Raw genomic sequence first — 23331 nt, forward strand, 5'->3', positions numbered from 1 at the left:
TGGGTGTTGTGTCATACAAGGACACCTGTGTGAAAAACACAATACCAGGTGAAAGCTATTCTCTCCATTGTATTGGATGCAAAATTACACAATAACATAATGTCCTTTGTGCCATGATTTTCTGCAAGAAAAAAAACATCTAGAGAACATTGTAGCAAATCCAGGACTTTTATATAACATAAAAGCCAATGGTGTCATTTCCCTTTCACAAATACACTGTGCAATCAGTTTTAACACACACAATGACAGGCTTAAGGCAAAAAGTTGGTAATTTCATCTTTAATATGAAAAACATCAAGAGCTCAAAGGTCCTTGAAGCATGACGGAGCAGAGTCAGTGTGTGTGGAGGAGCCCGTAATGGATACAGCATTGCGAAACCGCCACTAAGGAAACAGTTCACATGTGGCAAAAAAAAAAAAAAACACTTCAAAGCCTTCTGCATTCAGAAGGCCAGGTTATTTCAATTAGTCTCCAACAAGAACCCCTCTTCTTTTCCCAGATGGACCCCCACCTATCTCCCCCAAGGATCAGCCACACGGGACCCTGTCACTCTGTTTCCTTTTACCCCCCCCATGGGCTTTGTTTTGGAAAGGTAGAAGTGAGTCAGGTTCAAAGTAGAAGGGAGCGCTGGGTAACATGAGATGACGGTCTGTCCGAAGGGGCAGTTGGCTATGTGTCAGACGATGCGTGCCTGCTGGCTTGGAATGGGGATGATTCGTGAACACACACACACGCACACACACACACACATACACACACACACACGCACAGGTTTTTGCATCTATCCTTCGAAGGACTCTCACCGACTCCCATTCATTTAGTCTCATCCCCTTACCTTAACCATAAGCGGTTAATGCCTAACTCTAACCTAACCAAAATTCAAACTTGAGGTTAGGGTTTGTGATTTAGATCAGTAAATATGCCAGAAAAGGTCCTTGAAGGGCCAAAAAAATACAAGCCTGCACACCAATAATCAATACAAATCACCAGGAATCAGAATTCATTGATTATTAATCTAAATATTTATAGGCTCATTCAAATGTTGTTTTCAAATATAGACAATAAAAATAAAACATGTTGATATAGAGCAAAGAGGTGACCTTTATATAACATTTGTGGATTTCTTCAGGCTCAGTCACTCAGCAAAGCCCTTCGTTTGACTCAAGGCAGCGAAGCCACACAAAGGCTGCATACAAGTTTAGTCTTTGAAGCAGAGTGATCAGGTTTGCCTCACGACTGACACGAATATGAAAACATCTGGTCCTATTTTAAACTGAACAGGAGAAGGGAGTGTTGATTGTAATGATGATATCGCTGTGCAGTATTTACACAATTGTCTGTCTAGCGGAGATCGGACGTTCAGCCATGCACAACGGGAATATAAAAACAACTGTGGCATTTTTTCCTCTTATTCAATCCCCTCAATCCTCACCCCATGCGCCATTGACTATGAACTGAAGGTTTCACAAACAAAGGGAACAACATGTGGCCAAACAAACACACTGAGAGCCTAACAATCACCTGAGATTTTTCTCCAGGGTCATTGGGTTGAAGGAAGATCATCCTGATGACCAACACAACTTCATATTCTTCTTCTTTTTTTGCCATGGGTCACAAAGTAGAAGGTTTCACAGTGGACTTGTGTTCCATAACCTCAAAGGACGTGGGTCACCATCTGGTCTGGTTTCTCTCCCCTCTCTCTGAAAATACAAATGAAGAATAATAATAATAATCATTCAATTTAAATAATAACATTAGAACACATTCTTTACACCATATTTATGAAAGCTTCTTATCAGATCCTCACCTTTCAGGGGTAGTTTTCCTCTATTGCTTATTGCTGCTTAGTGGGGATTGAATTAGTGCAATAATGGGGACCAGATGTTTAATCAAACCTGACAGCAGGAAAGCTGTCTGGTGACATCACAATAGCAAAATTGGTTTTTAATACCAGCGCTACTCTATTGATTGATTGCTTGATCACTTTGTTGTTGAGTCCAGAAATTGTGAAAGGTTCCACAAAAATCTAAATAACAACATCCACAATTATTATTTTCTTATTATAGGGTAATAATACTTACATTTGAAAAGCTGAAATACCAGGTAACTTTTTTTTTTATTACAAAAATACCTAAAATCAATGATTGATTATCAAGCTAGTCTTTGATTGATTTAGTTATGAATTAATTTATATAAATACACAACACCTTACCAAGGGCCTCTTGCTGTGAGGCACCAAAGCAAACATGCAGTCCTCTCAATAAAAGTACTCAATATAATAATTCACTTGTGATGCGACCTATAGTCTCTCTATTCAAATTATTCTAATAAAACATTTCAAAGCTCACAACATATTCTTTTAACTTCACTTCGCTAAAGGCCTTATCCCTTCCCTCCCCCTCCTTCAATCAATTTTGAGCCCCGAGACAGGCTCAGACAAAGCCCCCACCCCAACTCTACCTTCTGGATGTGTCATATAGCAGGAGTGGAATAGACATGATGGTACATCTACACAAACACAGACCCACATCTTATGGTGTAATGGCTTTCTCACTGGTGTGGTGAGCTGCCAGTAGACCTGTTGAAACCTGCAGAGTAACCCTAGATGTGGAAAGTACCCCGGCAAGTCTGAGACACAGGGAACTGAGTGTGAGACACACACACACACACACACACACACTCAGTGCCAACGTTGTTTCAGTGTCAGACATGCAACCCAGACTTGATCTGAAAAACAGTAAGACCCCGACTATTCCATCCTGCTTCTGATGTTCAGGAATCTTTGTCTACACTTGTTGGTAGGAGAATGTGTGTGTATGTGTGTGTGTGTGTGTGTGTACATGCATGTCAGCGAGACCTCTCACACTACAGTAGTAATGCTTAAGATTTCATTTCATGCATTTAGGCTACTGTATGCACAGTATGTTTTCCGGCTGTGTGGTTTTGGTCTATGACATCACCGGCCTCACACATCTGCAGACCCTCTAACATTCTTCCTCTCTTTTTACACCTGGCCTCCCATGATCTTCACGGGAGGGCAGGTGTGCTCCCCCTTCTCGCCCTTATGACTTGAAAACACAGAGGTTTCATCGCCTGTCTGCCTCAAGTGAGGCTTGAAGCAGGACATGACTCCGAACTCCTGACATACATCTTTATTCTTCTCCTGCTGGAGTTATAGTGGGGGAAAACCCCAAAAATAAGCTCTATGAGCCCATAAAACGGGCCTTTAATTAAACGAAAATGCCTAGGAGCTAGCACTACTGCGAGCCTCCAGTTTGTGTGGACTGCAATCCTGAGTATGATCCCACAGGGTATATGGTTTCCTTTAGTCCGCTTAGATCAGAAAGAGAAATGATGAGTAACAGTTAGGAGGGCAGGACATCTTGGATATCACGCAGGGGTGGTGGGATTCACTGCTTTTGTGTATTTCTTTGTTGGCGCAGCACAAAGGTTTCAAATATTGGGAGGAAATTGGAGGGTAAGAAGACCTGTAGCTATATTCCAGTTGTCACATGATAACGAGTGCCTCCTGTTTTCAACGTATAATCTATATATTTAAAGGCAAAGTGAAAGATATACGAGTGCCTCTGGCTGGAGTTCGACTGAAAAGAAGCAATTACTTGTGTGATAATCCAGTGTTTTTCTCACCTGTGGAGACCTTTGCAGTGCATTTGAGGTTTGTACTGAATAAACAGGGGAAGCAAAAGAGGAAGAGATAGACAGGTTTTCAGTTAGGCTCTTTTGTAATGAGTTTAAAGGGATAGGTCAGGTGTTTTTTTAAGTGTTGTTTGTGTGAGGTATTGACACATAGTCAGCTCTGACTGTGCTGCTCCATAAAGAAAATCAACGTTTTTTTTGCGTGCAGAAACACGGGTTATTCGTCTACTGCTGCTTCAATTGTGTCATACACCAAAGTCACAAAATAACACATGGACTTACTGAAGAAGGCAGAAGTGGGTGAGTGAGTGAGTTTACAGAGCGACACAAACTTCCATTTGCAGTTGGTAAAGTGATGTCTCATGAGGATCAACATATTCGTAAGGAAACTCACTCTTACGACGATAGATATTATTAGGTGAGCACAATTTCTGAAGAGGTTTCACACCCAAAAACTATCAAGATTTAAAAAATGCCAACATTTTCAATAAATGATACCTTGCTTTTTTTTTTTATGTATGAACCAGACATGGCTATATTACATTTCTGGTCTGTAAATGAGTATCATTCCCACAATGTTTTTACTGTATATTGCACTCATACAAACTATTAAGAAGTCACAAGTAGAAAAAACTAGTACATGTAGTATATGTATTCTACTGTTGCTGTTTATTTATCTTAGTATCAACCTCGCTAATTGCATGCGCAAATCAGAGGGATGAAGTGTCACCATGTGAAAACACATGCTCTTCATTCACATGACTGTTCAACAGATGAAAAATGGGGTGGTTTCTTTTTGTAAAGTGGTCATACCAATCGCAGTGCATGCACTAACCACATTCATTTGTCAAAAAATGTGTTTACAAAATAAGGCCAGGCTCAATTTTTCAAGAAGCACGAGCCACAGTGTGTTCAATAAAGCACTGCAGGCGACAGGCTACACAGCGCTTAGTAAAACATCCAGCTCCTTTTGCAGTGGGAATAAATCAGATTGTGGTCACCCATGGCTCAACGTAAACAGGACTATTATTGATTACAAAATGTTCGTTTGATTGTCTGCACTGTAAATGGGAAGACCAGTTACTTCCCTGTTGCATTTCTGACTGAAATGGCTGCTCAAAGAGAGTTTCTTCATCCAAGAAAACTTTCAGTATTAACTCAGTCTTGTAGGTAACAAATGTGACCAAAGCAACCCAGATCTCAAGGATTATGACTTTAAAGCTGCAATCAGCAACATCACTTGAAAGAATATTGATTGCTGAGAGTCATTTGCAGGTTGTTAAAATGCTAATATTTTGGGATTGCAGATCTCTGTTCTAAGCTCCTCTCAATAGATGGGATCAGACACCCGAGACAATCTCTCCATCTCTGAAACTCTCAACTTTCCCTCCTGGCACACCTTCATTGTATTTATTGTCCGACTGTCTTTTAGACTCTTTCCTTATGTGGAAATGTGTATATGTGGAAGCGCCAATAAGAAAACACCCTCTCTATGGAATTAGATTTGTGCAAATATTTTCAAACCAAGCAAGCAACACTTTTTAAGAAGCAAATCAAATATCGACTTAATTATTCAAAAGTATTGTATTTTATTGGTTGAAAATACACTTGATCTTTGCACTACCTGATTTGTTGTTTGCGCTCCCTGACAAAATAATTGTAAATATCTAACTTTTGTCAGATTATAAACGTTTGATACTTCGGATGTTAACGGGGAAAACTTGGGGAACGAATTCCAGACGGACAGCGACTTCAAGCCTGTGGCGACTTCCAGTCCATTGAGCTGTCACTCCAAAATTCAGTAGCCAATCAGCAGGCAGCTTCCTAAGCCCGCCCCGAAACATAAACCACGGCATGAAGAACAAATCAGGGAGCGCAGAGAATAAGTGTATTTTAACAATAAAACACAATATTTTTAAATGATTAAATCAATCTTTTGTTTGCTTCTTAAAAAGTGTTTCCTTCCTGAAAAGTGTTGTTTGAAGATATTGACACAAATCTAATTCCATACCTCTCTCCTTAAATTGCTGCGTGATTGGTCAAAGGCTCCCATGATGGAACCGTTTTCAGGGGCTGTAAACAAAGGCCAGAGGAGTTGCAGACGTGTCGTTTTCACTCTCAGATCACTTGATTTACATTGTGTTGAAAGGTTATTGTAGAATTATTAATCAATAACACCACAGGAAATCCTGCCCTCTGTACCTTGAATTGATCCTACAGTTTATGTTTAATGATTTTTCTTTTATTAAAATAAATCTGCAGCAGCAATTAAGTGTAAAAATCTGACATGATAGAATAGTGTTCTATAGAATCGTTGTTCTTTGAGGTGAATACTGTGTAACCCACCTGTCTTGTTTCCTGTTGTGTAGTTTGATTAGTACGCCCATTGTGACCAGTGCTGTGATGGAACCGACAGTGCCAAGTATGAACCCCACGTTGTCATCTATGAGAAAAAGAACGCCAGAGAGTTAGTAATCAATCCTCCACATCTTTTATATCAAGATCAATACAAAAGAGTTAATTATCCACCCTCCACATGTTTTATTTATGGATCAATATGGAGTCAAAAAGGCAACCAGGGAGGAATAGATGATGAGGGTGACGGCATGAGGGAAAAGATCAATCGGCTCTCATGGTTCTTCTGAACAAGGCGTCCAGTAGACCTGCTGAGTCGCGGCAGTGATGTCGGGGCTTCAAATTAAAGATGGATGAAAGAACTGGAGCATGAAGCTATGAGAAGCTGAAATTTACCATCCCTGTCTCAGTCACTTTCAGTACATCTGGGTATATACAACATTTAGGTACGGTTGTTTCAAATGACAAGATTCAGAATAAGTTACTTGTCATAGATGTTGCCTGTTGCCATTTGTCATTTAATGTCCCTAAATTAATTTAGGCCAAAATCCTGTGAGTACCTCTACTGTCAGGTAAGAGAAATTATCGCAGTGGTTCATTGGTCTAAGGGAATGACTCTCGCTTTGAGTGCAAGGGTTCCAGAAAAGCTCATAATGTGGAATACACTGTTGGTTTATACATTTATGAACAATTCATTCATGTTAGAGTAGACAGAAAACTATTTATACAGGTGTTACTGATAACGAAAATGCTCTAAACCTGAAACAACCTCAAACTATTCACATATCAACTTATAGCTAAGGAATATGACACCTGCTTTAGCCTTTTCTGTATATATTGATTTAAAGATATTGTTAATCAGTTTGGTTCCTGACAGACAGTCAGGATCATCAGTGCAGATGTAGGTACTCCTAAAATCTATCTGTCTGAATTAGTACATTTTGAGCATTGTTACAAATGACTAAGGTCATGTAGTCATAGACAGGAGCACACTTTCCTTAAAATGTATCCAGATTTTCCAGAGCATTGGGTTGTATTAAATTAAATATGACACAGTATCTTATCCGCATCACCCCATTCTTCATTCAATAATCCTAAAACTCATCAGTGCTCGCACTGTGATTGACCAAAGAGTGCATTTCATATCAATATCAATGAAAACATGCACAAATAGTCCTCATCCCATTATGGATTTTGCAAGCAGGTCAAACACTGCGTTCCCACAAAGAGCCATCGTGTTCTGCCAGTACATCCACTTTTATAATAACCAAATGGCTCAAACAAAACAAAAACGATACACTGGCTTCAAATGACTATAATGAGTGGATGGACTGATAAAAGCATAATTTGCTAGATTTTCCCAGAAGTCGCTTTCACCTTGTTTGCACTTGCGATCATATAAGAACATCTGAAACTTTCCTTGGGGTGTTGGCAATTTCAGTAAAGCAATCTCTAATCTACTAGACTATTTAAACAGTACGCTGAGCCAGGGGTTGTTTTTTTTTTAAGTCATATGTGCTGGGAAAGATAATTGCTGCAGTAACCCCCTTTTATGCATGAATGCACCAACATACAGCGTGTCAAGTGCAGTAGGCGTTAGACAGGTTGGCACTGCAGGAACATAATGAACAACAAGTAACACAAAAAAAAATACACACCCGTTTGTACAAATATTCCCTGAAGTTTCTGAACCAATCACTTATGCTACACATGGCCAAACTGCTAGACCCCGGGGCCTTCAGCGTCAGTGTGACAAGCTGTCTATAACATTCACATTCCTTCTTTTTCTATGCAGGCAAAAACCCAAAGCAAATCTCTAATTAATTTTAATTTATTAATAAACATAAGTAAAGAGCCATCAGGTAGTAACACTAATGGTGTGTTTCCACTAGCGCTACTCGACTCACCACGGCACAGCAATTTTGCTTTTCCATTAGCATTAGTACCTGGGACTTTGTTTTTAGTACCTGCTCAGGCGAGGAGGTCAGCATGCGACCGCTGCCGCTATATTCAGTGACTGTGTCAGACGGAGTCCGGTCATGGAGGAAGTACAGAACAAATATTTATAATCCACTGATTCTAATGATTCAGCACATCGAACAACAACTGCTTTACAAGTCACTAGTTTGTGTGTGTCGCATATAAATCAAAGTCACAGCAGTTTCATGCAGCCGCCCATGTTGAGGACGTACTAGGTTGAGGAAAACCAACCAAAACCGTGTAGTCGAGACTAGGTGAGGCGGTACAATATAGTGGAAAAACAACGTCTACCTGCAGGAGCATTGAAATCGCCGAGTATAACGGAATACAACTAGAACTACTGCCCAGTGTTTGTTTGAAATTTCAATGAGTTTAAGATAACACATTTACGACGCAAAAAAAAAAACACCTTGATCTCTGAAGACCTACATTTAAGTGATTATTCTCTAGTCCAAGTGAAAGATTGTGCCAAATTTGAAAGGATTTCCTCAAGATTTTTTTACAATGAGGACAAAATGTCTTGATCACCTAAATCTAATCAGTTCAAGTGAACATTTGTGTCTGCTTTGAAAGCAATATCTCGAGATGTTCTTGAGATATTGCTTTCACAAGAATGTGACGTGAAGCACGTCACCTCCCGTCACAGCTATTGATCCGCATACAAAGTGTACAGCAAAGATGGCATCAATCATCCTCATCATCATCATCATCATCGACAATCAGATTTGATAGTGATTTCTTTGAAATACTATTCTTGTGGTCGCTTTCAGTCAAAAGTTTCAAAATAACCTCTTTCACGTTATCGTTTACTCACTTTCCAGGGTTTATCGTAAAAAGAAATTGCAAACAGATGATAAAGACTGTTGTCATAACCCACCCATACACCCCTGAGCTACAGTCTTATCACATAAAGCCTGTCCTTTTTTTTTTTTGCTGTTGTTGTTGTTGCCAGAGCTGATATCATCCTAAAATAATTATGTTGACAATTCTCTCCATAGTAACACTGTGTCTCTTTGTGCAGCTACTGTTATCATCTGGTATGTGTCTCTGACACTGTCTGACTAAATGTGATGGGTGGATGCATCAGAAAACAATTTTCATGTAAAAACTTAACAAGCACACGGGTGCTTAAACATACTCCAAAAACACAGCATGGTGCAATATGACAATAAAACATTTCTTGTCTCTGAACCTGCATTTCGTCTCTGTCCATAGACCACATACAAAAAACCTCGGTTTGCATTAGAAACCCATTCTAAAGCATCAATACCAGCTGTCAATCACACTGGTGTCCACACATTTGTGCCGTGCTTTATCGTCCATTTTCCTCTGCATGGTGACATCATTTACAGGATTGACATCATGTTCTACTGAAAAAGACCTGAAACTAGTGACTGAGCTTATTAACTCCTCAGGAAAATGTTTATTTATGTTGTAATTTAGTTGAGAATTAGGCTCATTTTCCCACAGACTTATATTTAAACTGAGTCGTCTCCTGTCATACTTACAGGCTTCACTTTTCAAAATGGAAGACGTTTTATATACAGTCTAAATTCATCCCCAGACACTTGAACAGACTCTGAGGCAGTGGTTTTCTGTTTTTATAACTGTATTATGTTTTATATTATTTTTCACATTTGTTACTCATATTAACATGCTCTTTTTTTACATGAATGAACACAAGACGCTAGTGTCCTGGAAGTGCTGGTGTTTACACACGGTTCCTTCATTTTTTCGTTGATTTCATCATGTTTACATTCTCTCTCTGTGAGTGAGTGATTGAGAGGCTTGTCTCACAGAATACTCACGCAGCTGTCAGATTTCACTACCACACCAAGCCCCCGACACTGCTCCCTACTCTCCCTTCTCCATTCCCTCACTCAGCTCACAGCCCATTTCTTGGCATTTTTCATCGGGCAGAGAGGGAGTTTAATTACCCTTTCAAAAAATGTTTTTGTATGGCCGCCTTTCCTCTTCCGCTGCTGGTTGAGAACCATTTCAGACAGACTGAAAAATTCATAAAAGTGTCAGAAGACAATCAGTGGTTGAGATAATTAGTAGCCTTTACAAATGTTTCGTACAAAAGGATGTTATTATTTTTTTTAATTTAATATTATCATATAATATTAACATCTCAACACACAACTCACTCAGTCATGCAAAATTGAGGCCCATAATGGCTCCAAGGTTTTGTAAACACACTTATCATTCACATTCAGACAGAAACAGTCCTTGCCAGATATGTCAACAACCTGTCCACAATCACAAAAGGAAAGAAAGCTTTCCACGTGCCTTTTAATCTTGTTGCAGCCTTTGACGCAGTCGTCTTCCATTATTCCTTCAATCACTACCTTCTCATCTGCACAAAGAGCTTTGACAATAATGTGACGCAATCAAAGTGGGGTGATAATATTATTGGTATGCGTCTGACACTCAGCCACGGTCACTGTTTTCTTTAGAGGAGTGTGACGAGGTGCATCCAAGCTTGTAAATTCTTATAATTCTTACACCTGTCAAGTCTTCCGTGGCCCTGTCTGTACTTCAAAAACACTCTTTCGACAACTTTCGATCCAAACTCCACCCTCTCCTTTCCAGCACAAGACATTAACATTCATCACCACAATAACACCACACCCCAGCCTGAAGTCTAATGAGGTTAAAAAGCTCATTGAAAAGAACAGTAGCACATTATAATCCATCCTGTTTGCAGTTTCCATCCTGTTTTTAAGTGATATAGTGTATATGCTACAGTGTATTATGCATAAACAGAGATCCACTTATGATGGGAGGGACTTGCTGTCACTGCGGCTGACAGGCATCATTTCAACAGAACCTCATTACAGTGACTTGGAGAAGGAGTCAAACAGGATGTGGTGGCATTTGTTTTTCAATAGCACACAGTTCATCTCGACTATGAAAAACATTCTCTGGCTGTTTGATCTGCGTGTCATGCTACAGTCATTTAAATAAGCGAAGAGAACATTAGTCAAGGCATCACTTGCTTGGTCTGTATTTAGAATTGTTTACAATGGTTAGAGGTCATGTTTGAATGAAAGAGGTAACAGCTCAGGCAACACCTGCCATCAAGCACCTCAGGTCACGTTGAGAGCTGTTAGGCCTAATTCGTGTAATGAGGGTGTCAGAGCCAGTGATCATTGTGAAATAGCTTTAAAATGCCCAGCTTTGTGTGTATAAGTATGCACCAGGTACATCTGAAGAAACTGTCGTTTATTTTCCTTTTGTGCCGCACATAACAATCCTTAAAGCATTTCTTCTAAATCATTTGGATCACACTTTACATTCTTCCACACAACATGAATGCAGGCAGGAACCCTACATGAGGGCAACACAAATAAACAAACGGAGTGAACGTGACACAGAACGTGATCATTCTGAGGAGCAGAAGGACTCAGCCAAGACAGAACGACAAGCTCGTACCTAAACTAGAAGCTACGTCCGTCACACGGACATAGTTTTGGTGAGAAAAGGCTGACATGGATTAGAAAACTGTACTTTAGCAAATTACGCTGCAGACCGGTCACCACAACAGACTCCTAACAACACTAACCTCATTTACCCCTTGTGCAAGACTCATGTCAAGCTATACAGAGAGAGTGTACGAATGTGAGCCACAGACCACAAACATAGACATGGCAAGAGACTTTTGCCCAAGGCACACCATATGGCCAAGAATCATGAAGATGGAAGGAGATAATTTAACATGTGCACAGACAGAAGGAGAGCGATTAACGCAATGAATCGGTTTCCTGGAAATCAAATAACGTCCACTGGAAGATGAGATTCTGGTCATGTCAAGAGTCCTAAAGGTGTGTAAGAGCTGAGGAAAATGAAAAACACTGACAAAAATAAGCTGGTGTAATATGAAACATTTCTAAACAGCTCTCCACTGGATAATCAAGTTATGAAACTAATATGTTTGCCTAACAAAGCAGCTTGGATGAATTGTGTTCAGCTGTGACCCAACCAGATGTTACATGGGCCTCCAAATCTTGACATATGAATCTCTTCATCCCTGATTACTATCACAAGGAAGTCTCTGTTTGAGGGTCTAACAAGGAAAGAATAAGGAACTGTGGTGACGAAATGAAGGTGGAGGTGGAAAAAGTCAAGTAGTACTTAAGCGTCTCTGTCTATTCTCACTGCGTTTGATAGGAAGATGAAGAACTTGCTTGAAAGTCATGAAATATTAAGTGAAATAATTCAAACCAATCCTTTTCTGTCAGCAAGGATTGACAATTACAGTATCGTGTAAAGCAGGGGAGTCTTTTGTTGCTGTTTTTAAGAAAAACCCCGATCAACAACACAGTGAGGCAAAAACGAGGCATCAACCTGCGCCGTCACAAAAGCCCAACACTAGGAATCCAGAGGGAAATACTGCCACCTAGTGGCAAAGAGTGACAACTACAGTGCAGAGTTTCGAGTTGGGGTGATGAATGAAACCATTAGGAGGATCCAGATGGTTCCAATTTATAAACGCAGAGTTAAGCCAAGCCAGGTTCAGAAGTTTATAGCTATGGAGCTAATGGTCTGCATGAACAGCCGAGAGCCATGTCTATCTCGGTTTTGAAAGAGATGAAAAGACAATTCTAGAAGCAACAATCCTACTGAATATAAAGCATGAGAGGAGTTGTTTATTTATGTGGTTCCTCTTTAGAGCAATAAGGCAAAAAGACAACAGGCGGAGAAAAATGGGCATGTTTTAACTCGACATTAACTATAATTGTAATTAAATTTTCCACAACTTTTCACAAATTTTCCTTCCATGCAGCCTTTGGTTTTCTGTGCAGTGCAGAATGAGACTCAACTTGCGTCGAGTTACCGTTTCTGAAATAATTATTCACAGTAAAACTGGATCTTTTTCAGTTATTTTTCTTTTTGCAAATTGTTCATTGTTGTGGTAATACAGTTGCTGCCAGAAGGGACTTGTTAAAGGAAGAAAAAAAAATAAAAATAACACAATCCTTTCACAAAATCCATGTGCGCTACATACTTGTATGCCCTGTGGGTTTGATTTCAGAGAAAATAGCTCATGAATGCAACACATTTCTGTAGCCAATTCTCAACGCTCCGATGCCAAAGTATCAGTGCCACAAAGAAGAGGTTGCAAGGTTTTCCAGGTATTGTTCACATCATGGAGGATATTTATAGTAGACTGTATCGTGTGAGTTCAAAAATATTGCCGTTTTTCCACATATATTAGGTTTGATCAGCACAACCAAGAATCCTTTTTCATACAGTATTATAACCAGCCGACCAAAAGCACTCACCTCTTAAACAGTAGAGTTGCTCTCCTGTCCAGGTCCTATCATAAAGACAAGTGCGCTGTGTTGAGCCGTACAGTAAATAGCCTTCATTGCAGGAGAAGCTCAAAGTATCCCCCGCTAAATAATGTGTCCCATTCTTCTTTCCATTCCTAGGTGTGGGGAGCCAGCCACAAGACACCACTGAGGAACAACAAAAACATTTGACATCAAATATAAAACCATTGTCATCCTAAGCTATAGTGACAATCACATGCTTTCATGCAGATGTGTGAACACAAGACTTTCAAAATGACTTCATTTTTATTTAACTTTTTCATGACATGTTTAGCCCATTCAGACTTGATATTAACATCTGTTCTTAGAGATCCGATCACCAGAAAACAAAGCTGAGTATGACTCTTCAGCCCTGGCATTAAAACCTGTCCTGAATGAGTCTCCTTTGATGACTTAATCAGTAAAATAAAAGTGATATTCTTAACCATGTGTTATAAATACAACTCTGTGTATCAGCACAAGCAACAGGTAGCGAGAGAGAGAGAGAGAGAGAGAGAAAGGAGTGAAGAGGAAACTGCTGTAATGTGAAATATGTAATCATATAATAAGTAATAAATAGATTTTTCAAAATAAAATCCAAAGAAGGAATCATCGCAACCAGTTATCAAACTTCAAATTTGCAAAGTAATTGGACTTCATCCTGCATGTTGTGTTTTAAGGTATATGATTTATGAAGACAATAAACATGTAATCAACCATGCACTATAATGTTGCCCTCCAGCATTACCTCAATAAACACACACGAATGACAGTTTAATAATTTCATGGTACCTGGCTGCAGGACTTTCATTAAGGCCTGAAAGGTGTGGAAGGCCCTGAGTGTGGCGTTTCCCACTGCAAGGCTTCGAGTGGTCAGGGTGTCATGTTTACAGAGCTGTGCCCCTTCTCCAAAGCACATTGTCAACATGTCTGCCACCAGAGGGTCATCGGGTGTCTCAGGTAGAGAAAAGACGGGAACAAAAGCAGAGTTGTGGTTCTGTGGGAAACTGTAAGTGTCCAAAAGGTACTTGGAGTCGTATGTGAAAAGGGAGGACTTCTTTGGAATATTCCCTGTGAATGAAAACAAGAGCCAGCTCCAGTAAAGATCTGAATCAGTTTGTGTTTCTGGTAAAAGCAACAAATGACATGTTTCAGTGAATCACATGAGAGGACAAACACGGCCAGTTTGTTTTGTATCTGACCATTGACCTACGTTTACTGTTACCACAATTTCTCATAGCAACCAATGAGACATGGCTAACCACATTTATGGGATACTGCCAAAGCAAAGTGAGTCTGAAATATCGCAATGATTTTAGAATAAAAACAGGTTTCATTCAACTAAATGCCAAGACTCTTTTTGTATGAAGCTGTGCATCTATGGTCCTGCAAATATTTTACAAAAAAGACAAGAAGGAAAAAGGAAGGAGAAAAAGGCAGTAATGCAACTTTGCAGACAGCACCTGCTGTTAACACCAAGAAAATAAATAAATAAAAGGCTTTTACTTTAAAACAGGTACAGAAAGTGCTGTGTTTGTGATCGGACAGACATAGACATTGAAACTTTGGTCAAAGATCATTTTCACTGCCTAATTTGCTGTGAAAATATGGAGAAATACGGCGAAAATATGCAAGAGTGACTCACGTGTTTTGAGGGATATGTATTCTAAATTCATCAGGGATATTACCATGTACAGTATGTATGTAGTCTGCCTCCCTGCTGTAGGTCTTACACTGTATGGTCACAACAACCACTGATATTCTGCTGTAATTGATTCAGGCTAACTCTAAACGTGTGCTTTGTTTTCGTCCAGTGTACTTTTAAAATGTGGTATTTATTAGACACAACAACCGGCCATAACTAGCAAATCCGAGAGCATCTGATCAGATCATGTCTTTCTAAACACGCAACATGCTCTCTATACGCAACTTTAAAACCGACTGATTGACTGCTCTGTCAAAACACAAGTTCACAAAAGTTGTCAATGGTCTTTCACACTCACAGCCAGAGCCAAAGGTAAAGATTTCCTCTGCCGTGGCGTCTTCTGAGGAGACCACGTCTCCTTGTTGCGTCAGCAGATCATCAGACGGGTTAGAGTTCATTACTCCGAAGAGACCCTGAGTGAGGTTGGTAAACTCTGGCGGCAGCAGGACAGTCACTGCCATGAGTCCTTTATGCACACGCAGCTCCACACCAACACCAGAGAGGAACATCACCGTCACATTCTGAGGACTGGGAGCGAACACAAATACTCCTGCAGAGAACAGATGTGGTTTCAACCTTTCAACCAAAGAACTCTGTCTGTACAAGAGATGATAGAAACCACTGTAGTAACCACAATGTAGTAACCACTAATGTAGATGTCAATTATGTTACATAAATATCAATATCAATGAGAAAATGCAAGAAGTGCTTCATCTAAACTTGAGGGTAATGTAAAATACATTAATAATCGGTTTTCGTCATAATGATCACATTGTCAAGGCATGAAAAAAAAGGAATTAATTGAAGTGAAATTCTGATCAGCCACCAACACCAATATTTAAAGTAAGAATTTAACCAATAATTTGTCCAGGGACAGGCAGTTAAAACAATAACTGATATAAAGTCCCTTCACACTATCTTTGAATAATCACATATGCAACAATAAAGCCAATAAATAAGTGCATCTCTATAAAAATAATAATTGACATCTTTATTTTATTATTTTATGATTATGATGATGAATATATGAACTCTGTTGGCAGAAAACAGCAAAACCTGGTAACCCGGTTAAATACTGTCTTCTCTCACATCTCACCGTGCAGGTCCATCCATTTTTGCTCAGTGAAAGGAAGGACCTTTTGGTTCCTCAGCACCTGAAGGTGTCCTTCTGCTTGACGCACCTCAATGACGTCAGAGGTCTTCTCCTTCATAGCCAATGACGACAGCCATGTGGCTCTGGCCCTGGTATCTCGGTGTGGAACAAAACGCGACATTGTTATTGATGTATTACATAGTAAATGTTCTGAAATCAAGAATGTTTTAATCACCGGGTAAACTCGTTGCAGAATAAAGTGTTCAGATCTTTTTATTAGATCTAATAAAATGAATACAGCCATTGGCCAACTATATTCATTTGGCCAATGGCTGTTGTGCAACTTCTAACAGATGATGCTATCATCTGTTATTCTTTACTACATCTGTTTTTGTGCAGAGGTGCTGAACAAAAACAGAGGGTAAAGTGGAAGTAGGTTATGTGTCCTGCATACATGTGCACACACACACACACAAACATGGTATTTCCATTCATTTGGACAGCCTCAACAAAGTAGTATCCTGAACCTTAACCATAACCAGTTAATGCCTAACCATTAACCAAACCCCAATGTTTGTCCTACTCAGTAACTCAGAAAAGAGGTTCTGCCTTATTTGGACCAGGTTTTGGTCTCTATGTGAACTACAGATCCCGACAAGGTGAGTGTTTATGCCATAAAAGGTCCTAAAGAGATAACAAATACAAGCACTAACACACACACACACACACGCACACACACACACACAAAGAGGGACCTGACATGCTCACATGCTCGCAGACGAAAGATTAACAGGCTGCTCCTGAGTCTCAACGGAGAGAAGTCAGTAAGAAATATTAAGGTCAATATTTATGTCTGAGCAAACTCTGGAGGCAGGCAAATAATGTTGTGCTCAATAAAGAATCATAAAAAAGAAATGTGTCTAAATATAAACAAGTTTCATCCAAACAAAGCTTTGATTTAAAAGGGCAAGTTAAAGTATTGCTATGGGATGAAGGAGGGGATTTCACATCAAATGTGGACTCACTGTTCTCATGTTTAACTCCTTCTGTTCTGGCCTGAACACTCAGCTCTCTGTCCGGTGACGACACAAGGTTGTACTCTCCCTCGCCATTGAACATGTAGTTGAGGCCGTCAAAGGTAATGAAATGGGGATCGCCAAAGACGACACCTGTGATCCAAACAAGACAAAAAGCACTCAAAAACAGATATTTGTTTTTCCACGTCTTTATCATCAGCTGCAGTCTGTGATCTTTCAACTTCTCCTCGACTAGCTATCACCTGCTGCACTCGTGTTCATTTGCACAGAATAGATCGCATGTAATGATGTAATTACAAAAGTAATTAAGCACAGATTATCTCAGACAAACAAAATCTCTGCCTCTACATTTTGCAGTTTGTAAAGCAGTTTTGGCAGTTTTACCCCAAAAATCTAATTTAATATAGTATATAGAATATAGTTTAATTGCTTTAATATGTACTGTACAGTATACAGTACATCACTAAAGTGTAAATATGGATATATGTCATAATCATCGTGGTATGTTATTAAGCTTGTTACATCTATTTAACATCCTCTAAGAACATTGTGATGGTTTATTTTAAGATAAGAGCTTCAATATAAAGAGACATTTGATTAAATGTAAGCATGTTCTCACCAGCCTTTGGGGGCTGGTAGTTACGACAGCCGCTAGAGGGTCGATGGCTGAAGTAGACGTGGCAGTGGTCAGACCAAAGGCAGCAGTGGTAGAAACTCATGACATCATAAAGCCAGTGGGAATACCCTGGCACACGGGGTGGCTCCCTGTATGGAGGTGAGCCCCATTCATGAGCCCGGTCTGGGGTGCCGGCACCAATCGAGTCTCCGGTCAACATCAGAGCTCCTGTGCTGTCATAGCAGCACTGCTGTCCTGACCCATGTGTAGGACTGGAAATTTAAGGGGGGAAAATATCATGTTTTTGTTATAAATAATTCAATTTTCTCTTTTAAAAAATAGGAACATGTTCTTTCCTGTCGACCCTCCTACCTGGCCTGAATCGCTCTGACGCAGTGTACACTACCCGGGTGATAAGTGCACACACTGCCCCTCTCAATGTCACAACTATAGTCAGTCTGAAACAAGACAGTGGTTGAATGTAAATCTTAATAAAAAAAAAATGTAGAACAGCAAAGATAAGCTGGTTAAACAATTACTTGACCTTTGGTCACAAAAAAATTGGCAATTTCTCCCCCCGTTTGCTTGCAATTGCTGCCGTACTGAAACTCAACTCATCCAAGTCAGAATGTGGCTTGGGATATTTCCAATATAATTAAATGTCAAGAGGTCCAATGTGTGTTTTGATCCGAAAACAGAAAAGATTAAATGCAGACACGGCACAGAAACTTTTTCTTATCAGTCTCTCAAATTGGATTTTGGTCTTCATTCACAAGTACTTGATTACTTTTTGTTCATTTATTGTTTGAGTATGTCTAACAGAGACTCACTCTGTTACACTCTGACAATATTTGCAGATGCCTCTACGCGTCACTTTCTCTACAGTCACCAATATCAATTGAATTGCTGAAAAAGCCTTAGTTTAACCAGCAGATAAAATTCCCTTTTAAACATTAAAAACAAAACTTTAAAACAGCTCAGGCCTGTTCCTGAGAGCAAGTTTAACAATTTAAATAATGAATGAATTATAATAATAATAATAATCGTAATAATAATAATAATAATAATAATAATGTACTCACATGAAACCTGCCTGTATCTGCCCTGGCCTGTGCCAGAGTGCAAGGACAGTCAATGAGCTCATTGAGGAAGCCAGGCAATGTCTTTTCCCGTAAGTCCCACTGCAGACACTTGTTCTTGGCCCAGGCAGCAGAGTCATCTCTGAAAGCCTGCTCTAAGTGCCCGGCTAAAACATGAGCTCTACTCCAGAGTCCCTGTACATCCCTGTGTATGAAAGAAATGACCATTTCTGTGATTTATATATAATTATATAATTCATGAACTCACAACCCAGTTTTAACAAATAATATAACCATTAGTCTATAAACAACACTATGAAAGACAATGTGTACACTTTCCACACAAGTAAAGCAGAAACAAGTCATAAATCTCACAGGTGAAACCTGCAAATGATCAATGATGTGTGTGCATCACATATCAGCACTGCTATTGGAACATTTTTCAATCATCTAATCTTTGAGTCGATTGAAAGTTTGAACTGCTTGTGGATTGACCAGTGCTGCCAATACTGAACTCTGTAATCAATGGGTTGGGGTTAGACTCCATGACACCAATGACATCATGGTCATGTTGATTACATTGTCTTCAGATTATCACCTCCACTGGGCAGGGTAATGCATAAAACACCAGTGAAGAGCAACCTCTCCATCATAACATAGACAACACTGACATTACAAATGTCATCTTGAGCCTATACAATAAGCAGTTTTTACTTGATATGTGCAGAAACAAGTGATGATGACTAATATGACTAATGGATACCTTCTTCCATCTGACTCGGAACTCGCAGTTATGCGGATATTCCCAATCTCCCAGTCAGAGGAGACCTCTGATGACTCAGGCATGAAGCTGAAGGTGCCAGTGTTCACCTGATTCCTGCCAAGAGAGTACAGGTAGCTCAGCTCAGCTTGCAGAGAGGAGGAGCTGTTCATTCCAGCCTCTGTGCTCCTGGTGACCTCTCTGTAACCCCACAACTCTATGTTGACCTCATCTGCTCCAATCAAAGAGCTGTTCCACGTCATGCTGAGCCACCCTGTTACGTTTGGTGTGCCGTAGAACTGCCACCGAGTTGCATTCCGCAGGGTGACTTCATCAGTGGGGTCGGCTTTACTGGGGTGGACTAACAGTGAAACACAAGACATTTTAAGGAAATACACTCACTCTAAATCAATTAAAAAAAACTTCAACTGTTTGTTTCAGCAACATACCTGACAAATACTCTCCAGATCTGGCAAAATCAATTCCATCGATTAAGATATCAAATGGTATCCAACCTGTCTCAAACAATAAAGGAGAGATACAGTGGGCGTGGCCTTCAGCGTCAATAAAACCTTCTCTCATTATTTCCTCTTTGAACCTGCAACACAGAAAGACTTCATATGATTTCACCGCTGTAAATACTCATCCACAAATTGCAGAAATTGTTAAGGGAGGTAACACTAAATACTTGATCGACTACATACATATTTACGGTATTTTCTGGCTGTATCCCAACAAAGAGATTGAAAAGAATTATGTATATTCATTACAGCATTGCTTAAACAACTAATCTAATAGTGGCTGTATATAATGTTAGTAAATTGTATAGATATTGCTCCCTTTAATGTTAAATATATTTCATATATTCATATATTTTCATATATATACATATATGTATATCAGAGATGAAGCACATACAGTAAGCGAAGAATGAATATATTCATATACAGGGAGTATAATGGATATAATGTATATAATGCCATTAATACAAATTATGGAGACAATACTATCCTGCTGTAGACCCAGACCACCAACAGCTACATTACAATATCATAGATAGAATATATTTAATTTGACATAAAAGTGATTGACTCTACTTTTTGGACTCAAAAGTCCCCTGGAACTTTTTTTTTTTAACAAATAATCTGGGATTTGCATCCCTTTGTATTTTGGCAATTATTTTCCCTTTGCCTCCCATTCTTTTACCACATGTTTGTTTGAGGTGTTGGTGAACCGGGTGGTATATTTATTTACTCATATTTGTTTTATTTAATAGTCTTATGTATACTTTTGTGATAAGTCAATGACCTTACTCTTTTCCTCTTCACTCAGTCCTGGATAGTTGTAATTTGATGTGCAATTATTTAATAAAAATGTGGATCATTTTGTGTGTCTAAGGCTTCTCTTGACACAAACCTGCAGAAAAGCTGTGCTTCAGGATGAAGAACTAAACCAAGGATCCTGAGGGCTCTTCCACCCAGCATGGAGCTGGAGTGAGGTATCACCTGAAAACAGGTCTGGTTGTAGTCTGCACAGCAGTTCAGCAATGATACACAGGTTGTATGGCAGGAACAATCCTCCTGTATGTATCCACACCTACCACGGCATGTTTGATCTGCCAAAAAAAACAACAGCAAGCTGATTACTTAACAGTGACGATGCATAGCACTCTCAAACAGCATTAACTGATGCAATCTCACAGATTTGGTGTGTGCAGTTTATGATAATGCACAATGTGTTTGATTGGAAGCATAGTCTATCACCTTGTGTGTGCACAGATTTGAATTTGTACAGCAATAAATTAAAATACATTTTAATGTGACTCACCAGCTGCTTTTGAAGAACAAATAAGAATAATCCCACAGAGAAAAATGGCCCGACTCAGACGTATTGTCATGTTTGTCTTGAGAAAACACAAATATAGTATGTATTCAGTCATGACTGGTCCCCCAGCCACTGTGACACTTTACCTTTGAGCAGTGAAGCTTGTCAAAGGGCATGTATGTATGTATGTATGTAAGAACTAGATAGAGCACCTCCCCCTTTTTTTTCTTCTTTTTTTTTTAGTGAACAGTGCAAAAGTACAAACTCTCATGAGGATAATGATACAGATGAAAGTTAAGTATAATATAACAATATAAACAAGGATACTTTAGGGGATACATGTAAGGAAAATAAATAATAAAAATGAATTACAAAAACCACAACTGTTATATCAACATTTTATATCAACATACCGGAGCATAATATGAAAGAGAAGAGGAATTGGGCTTACTAGGCTTTTTTTCCTTACAGTTCTGCTTTGTTTAAATTTTAAGTCACAGAAAAAAACAGCTCATTCATTAATAAATCCAGGGAAGGAGGGCTTACATTTTCTCCATTTTGCACAGTGAATGGGATATTTACCCAGTAGTAAAATAATGTTAATAACATGCAATATGGGGATTGCATGGGTAAATTAGATGGATCAATGACTGAAACAGACAAGGTCAAACTATCCATGTAGAAGTAATAATATAATTCGAAGGAAGGAACATCATTCATTTTTAGTGACATCCAAGATGTTCCAGAGTTTCATTGCCATCATTGCAGATGGAACACGGTTCCATTACAAACTTAAATCTTTTTTTGAGAAGCTCTGCCACAAGATACATTTTATTTATAATTTAACTTTAGGCAAAATAGGCAATTCAATGAATTTAGAGTGCCTCTTTCAAACCAATGACTTTTTAAAGACTGATTTTCTATTAAGTGTAATGACACTGTTCTTCCATAAAGTGGAATTGTGAGGAGAAAAATTGTGGGTAAATATAATTTTCCAAAAACAAAGCTGCTTACCCAGTGCATTTCTGACTTCCGGGTTTATTTCCGGGTTGCGCGTCCCATAGAGCGTGCGCAGTAGTGTTACTCCCATAATGCCTCAGTAACTCCCACAGTAACAGCTGCTGTGAAGAAAGAACTGTCAGTGTTTACTGTGACATTAGAGCATTTAATATAAAATATTTTGACTCATGATATTTTTACATGTTATATTTAGCATCTAGTATATTTGTAATGTCTTTTAAAAATGTCGATCCGCCTCAGCTAGTCATTTCATGGATACGTACCGAATGATAATAATCAAAGTTGATGTAAACTGTGAAAAAACCCTACGAAAAATACTGTACAATTTAACTATGTTCATTTGACATCATCAAACTTATAGGAAATAACAGGTTAACACATTGTTAATATTTCTACAACAGTTTTATAGTCCACAAATGTTGCTTTTGCATAACTCAGGGGTTACATATTATGTCCAAGAAAATAATGACAACAAAAAACCTTTAAAATAATTTTACAAAACAATTCCAGTGCATATTAATCGTTTACAAATAAAGCTCATTACTATTATTATGGTTGTTATTATTATCGTAAAATATTAAAACAAAGTTTTACATGCCTCTCTTTTACTATTGTGGTCAATGCGAATTGCTGTTAGAGCCGCATGGGTATTTGTTGTTGTGAGTGGCCACTGGAAAAGTTGTTTTCAAGGCAGAAGGGGTGGAGCTCTATACAGTTCTACACATCTATCCATGGTCAAAGTTCGATTGTATTGAATATGTTTTTCTTCTTAAGTATTAATAAACAGTATTCACACTTTTAAACTCCTATTTACAAGATTTTAAGTTTAACAATCCGAGTTTGACGTAGAAATATACTCTCGCGAGACTTGAACATTTCGCACATGC

The 23331-nt window shown here is 39.0% G+C and overlaps 1 protein-coding gene across 2 annotated transcripts; it reads right to left on the reverse strand.

The window, feature by feature from the left end:
- Nucleotides 1-263: 263 nt before the first annotated feature.
- susd2 (sushi domain containing 2) lies at nt 264-21586 on the reverse strand. 2 transcript variants are annotated; one of them, XM_058635653.1, is made up of 14 exons: nt 21428-21586; nt 21017-21215; nt 20050-20198; nt 19604-19961; nt 18844-19045; nt 18134-18219; nt 17765-18033; nt 17134-17277; nt 16112-16264; nt 15314-15565; nt 14103-14381; nt 13281-13457; nt 6004-6100; nt 264-1700 (listed from the first exon to the last, which is right to left on the reverse strand). In XM_058635653.1, the coding sequence occupies exons 1-14, from the start codon at nt 21537-21539 to the stop codon at nt 1655-1657; spliced, it is 2523 nt and encodes an 840-aa protein (XP_058491636.1). In that variant the 5' UTR covers nt 21540-21586; the 3' UTR covers nt 264-1654. The 2 variants fall into 2 exon arrangements, with proteins under 2 accessions (XP_058491636.1, XP_058491637.1); XM_058635654.1 differs by lacking the exon at nt 264-1700 and adding an exon at nt 5690-5730.
- Between the last annotated feature and the right edge of the window lie 1745 nt (nt 21587-23331).

This window comes from Solea solea, chromosome 8 (assembly GCF_958295425.1).
Source record: "Solea solea chromosome 8, fSolSol10.1, whole genome shotgun sequence".
Classification (NCBI taxonomy): Eukaryota; Metazoa; Chordata; class Actinopteri; order Pleuronectiformes; family Soleidae; genus Solea; species Solea solea.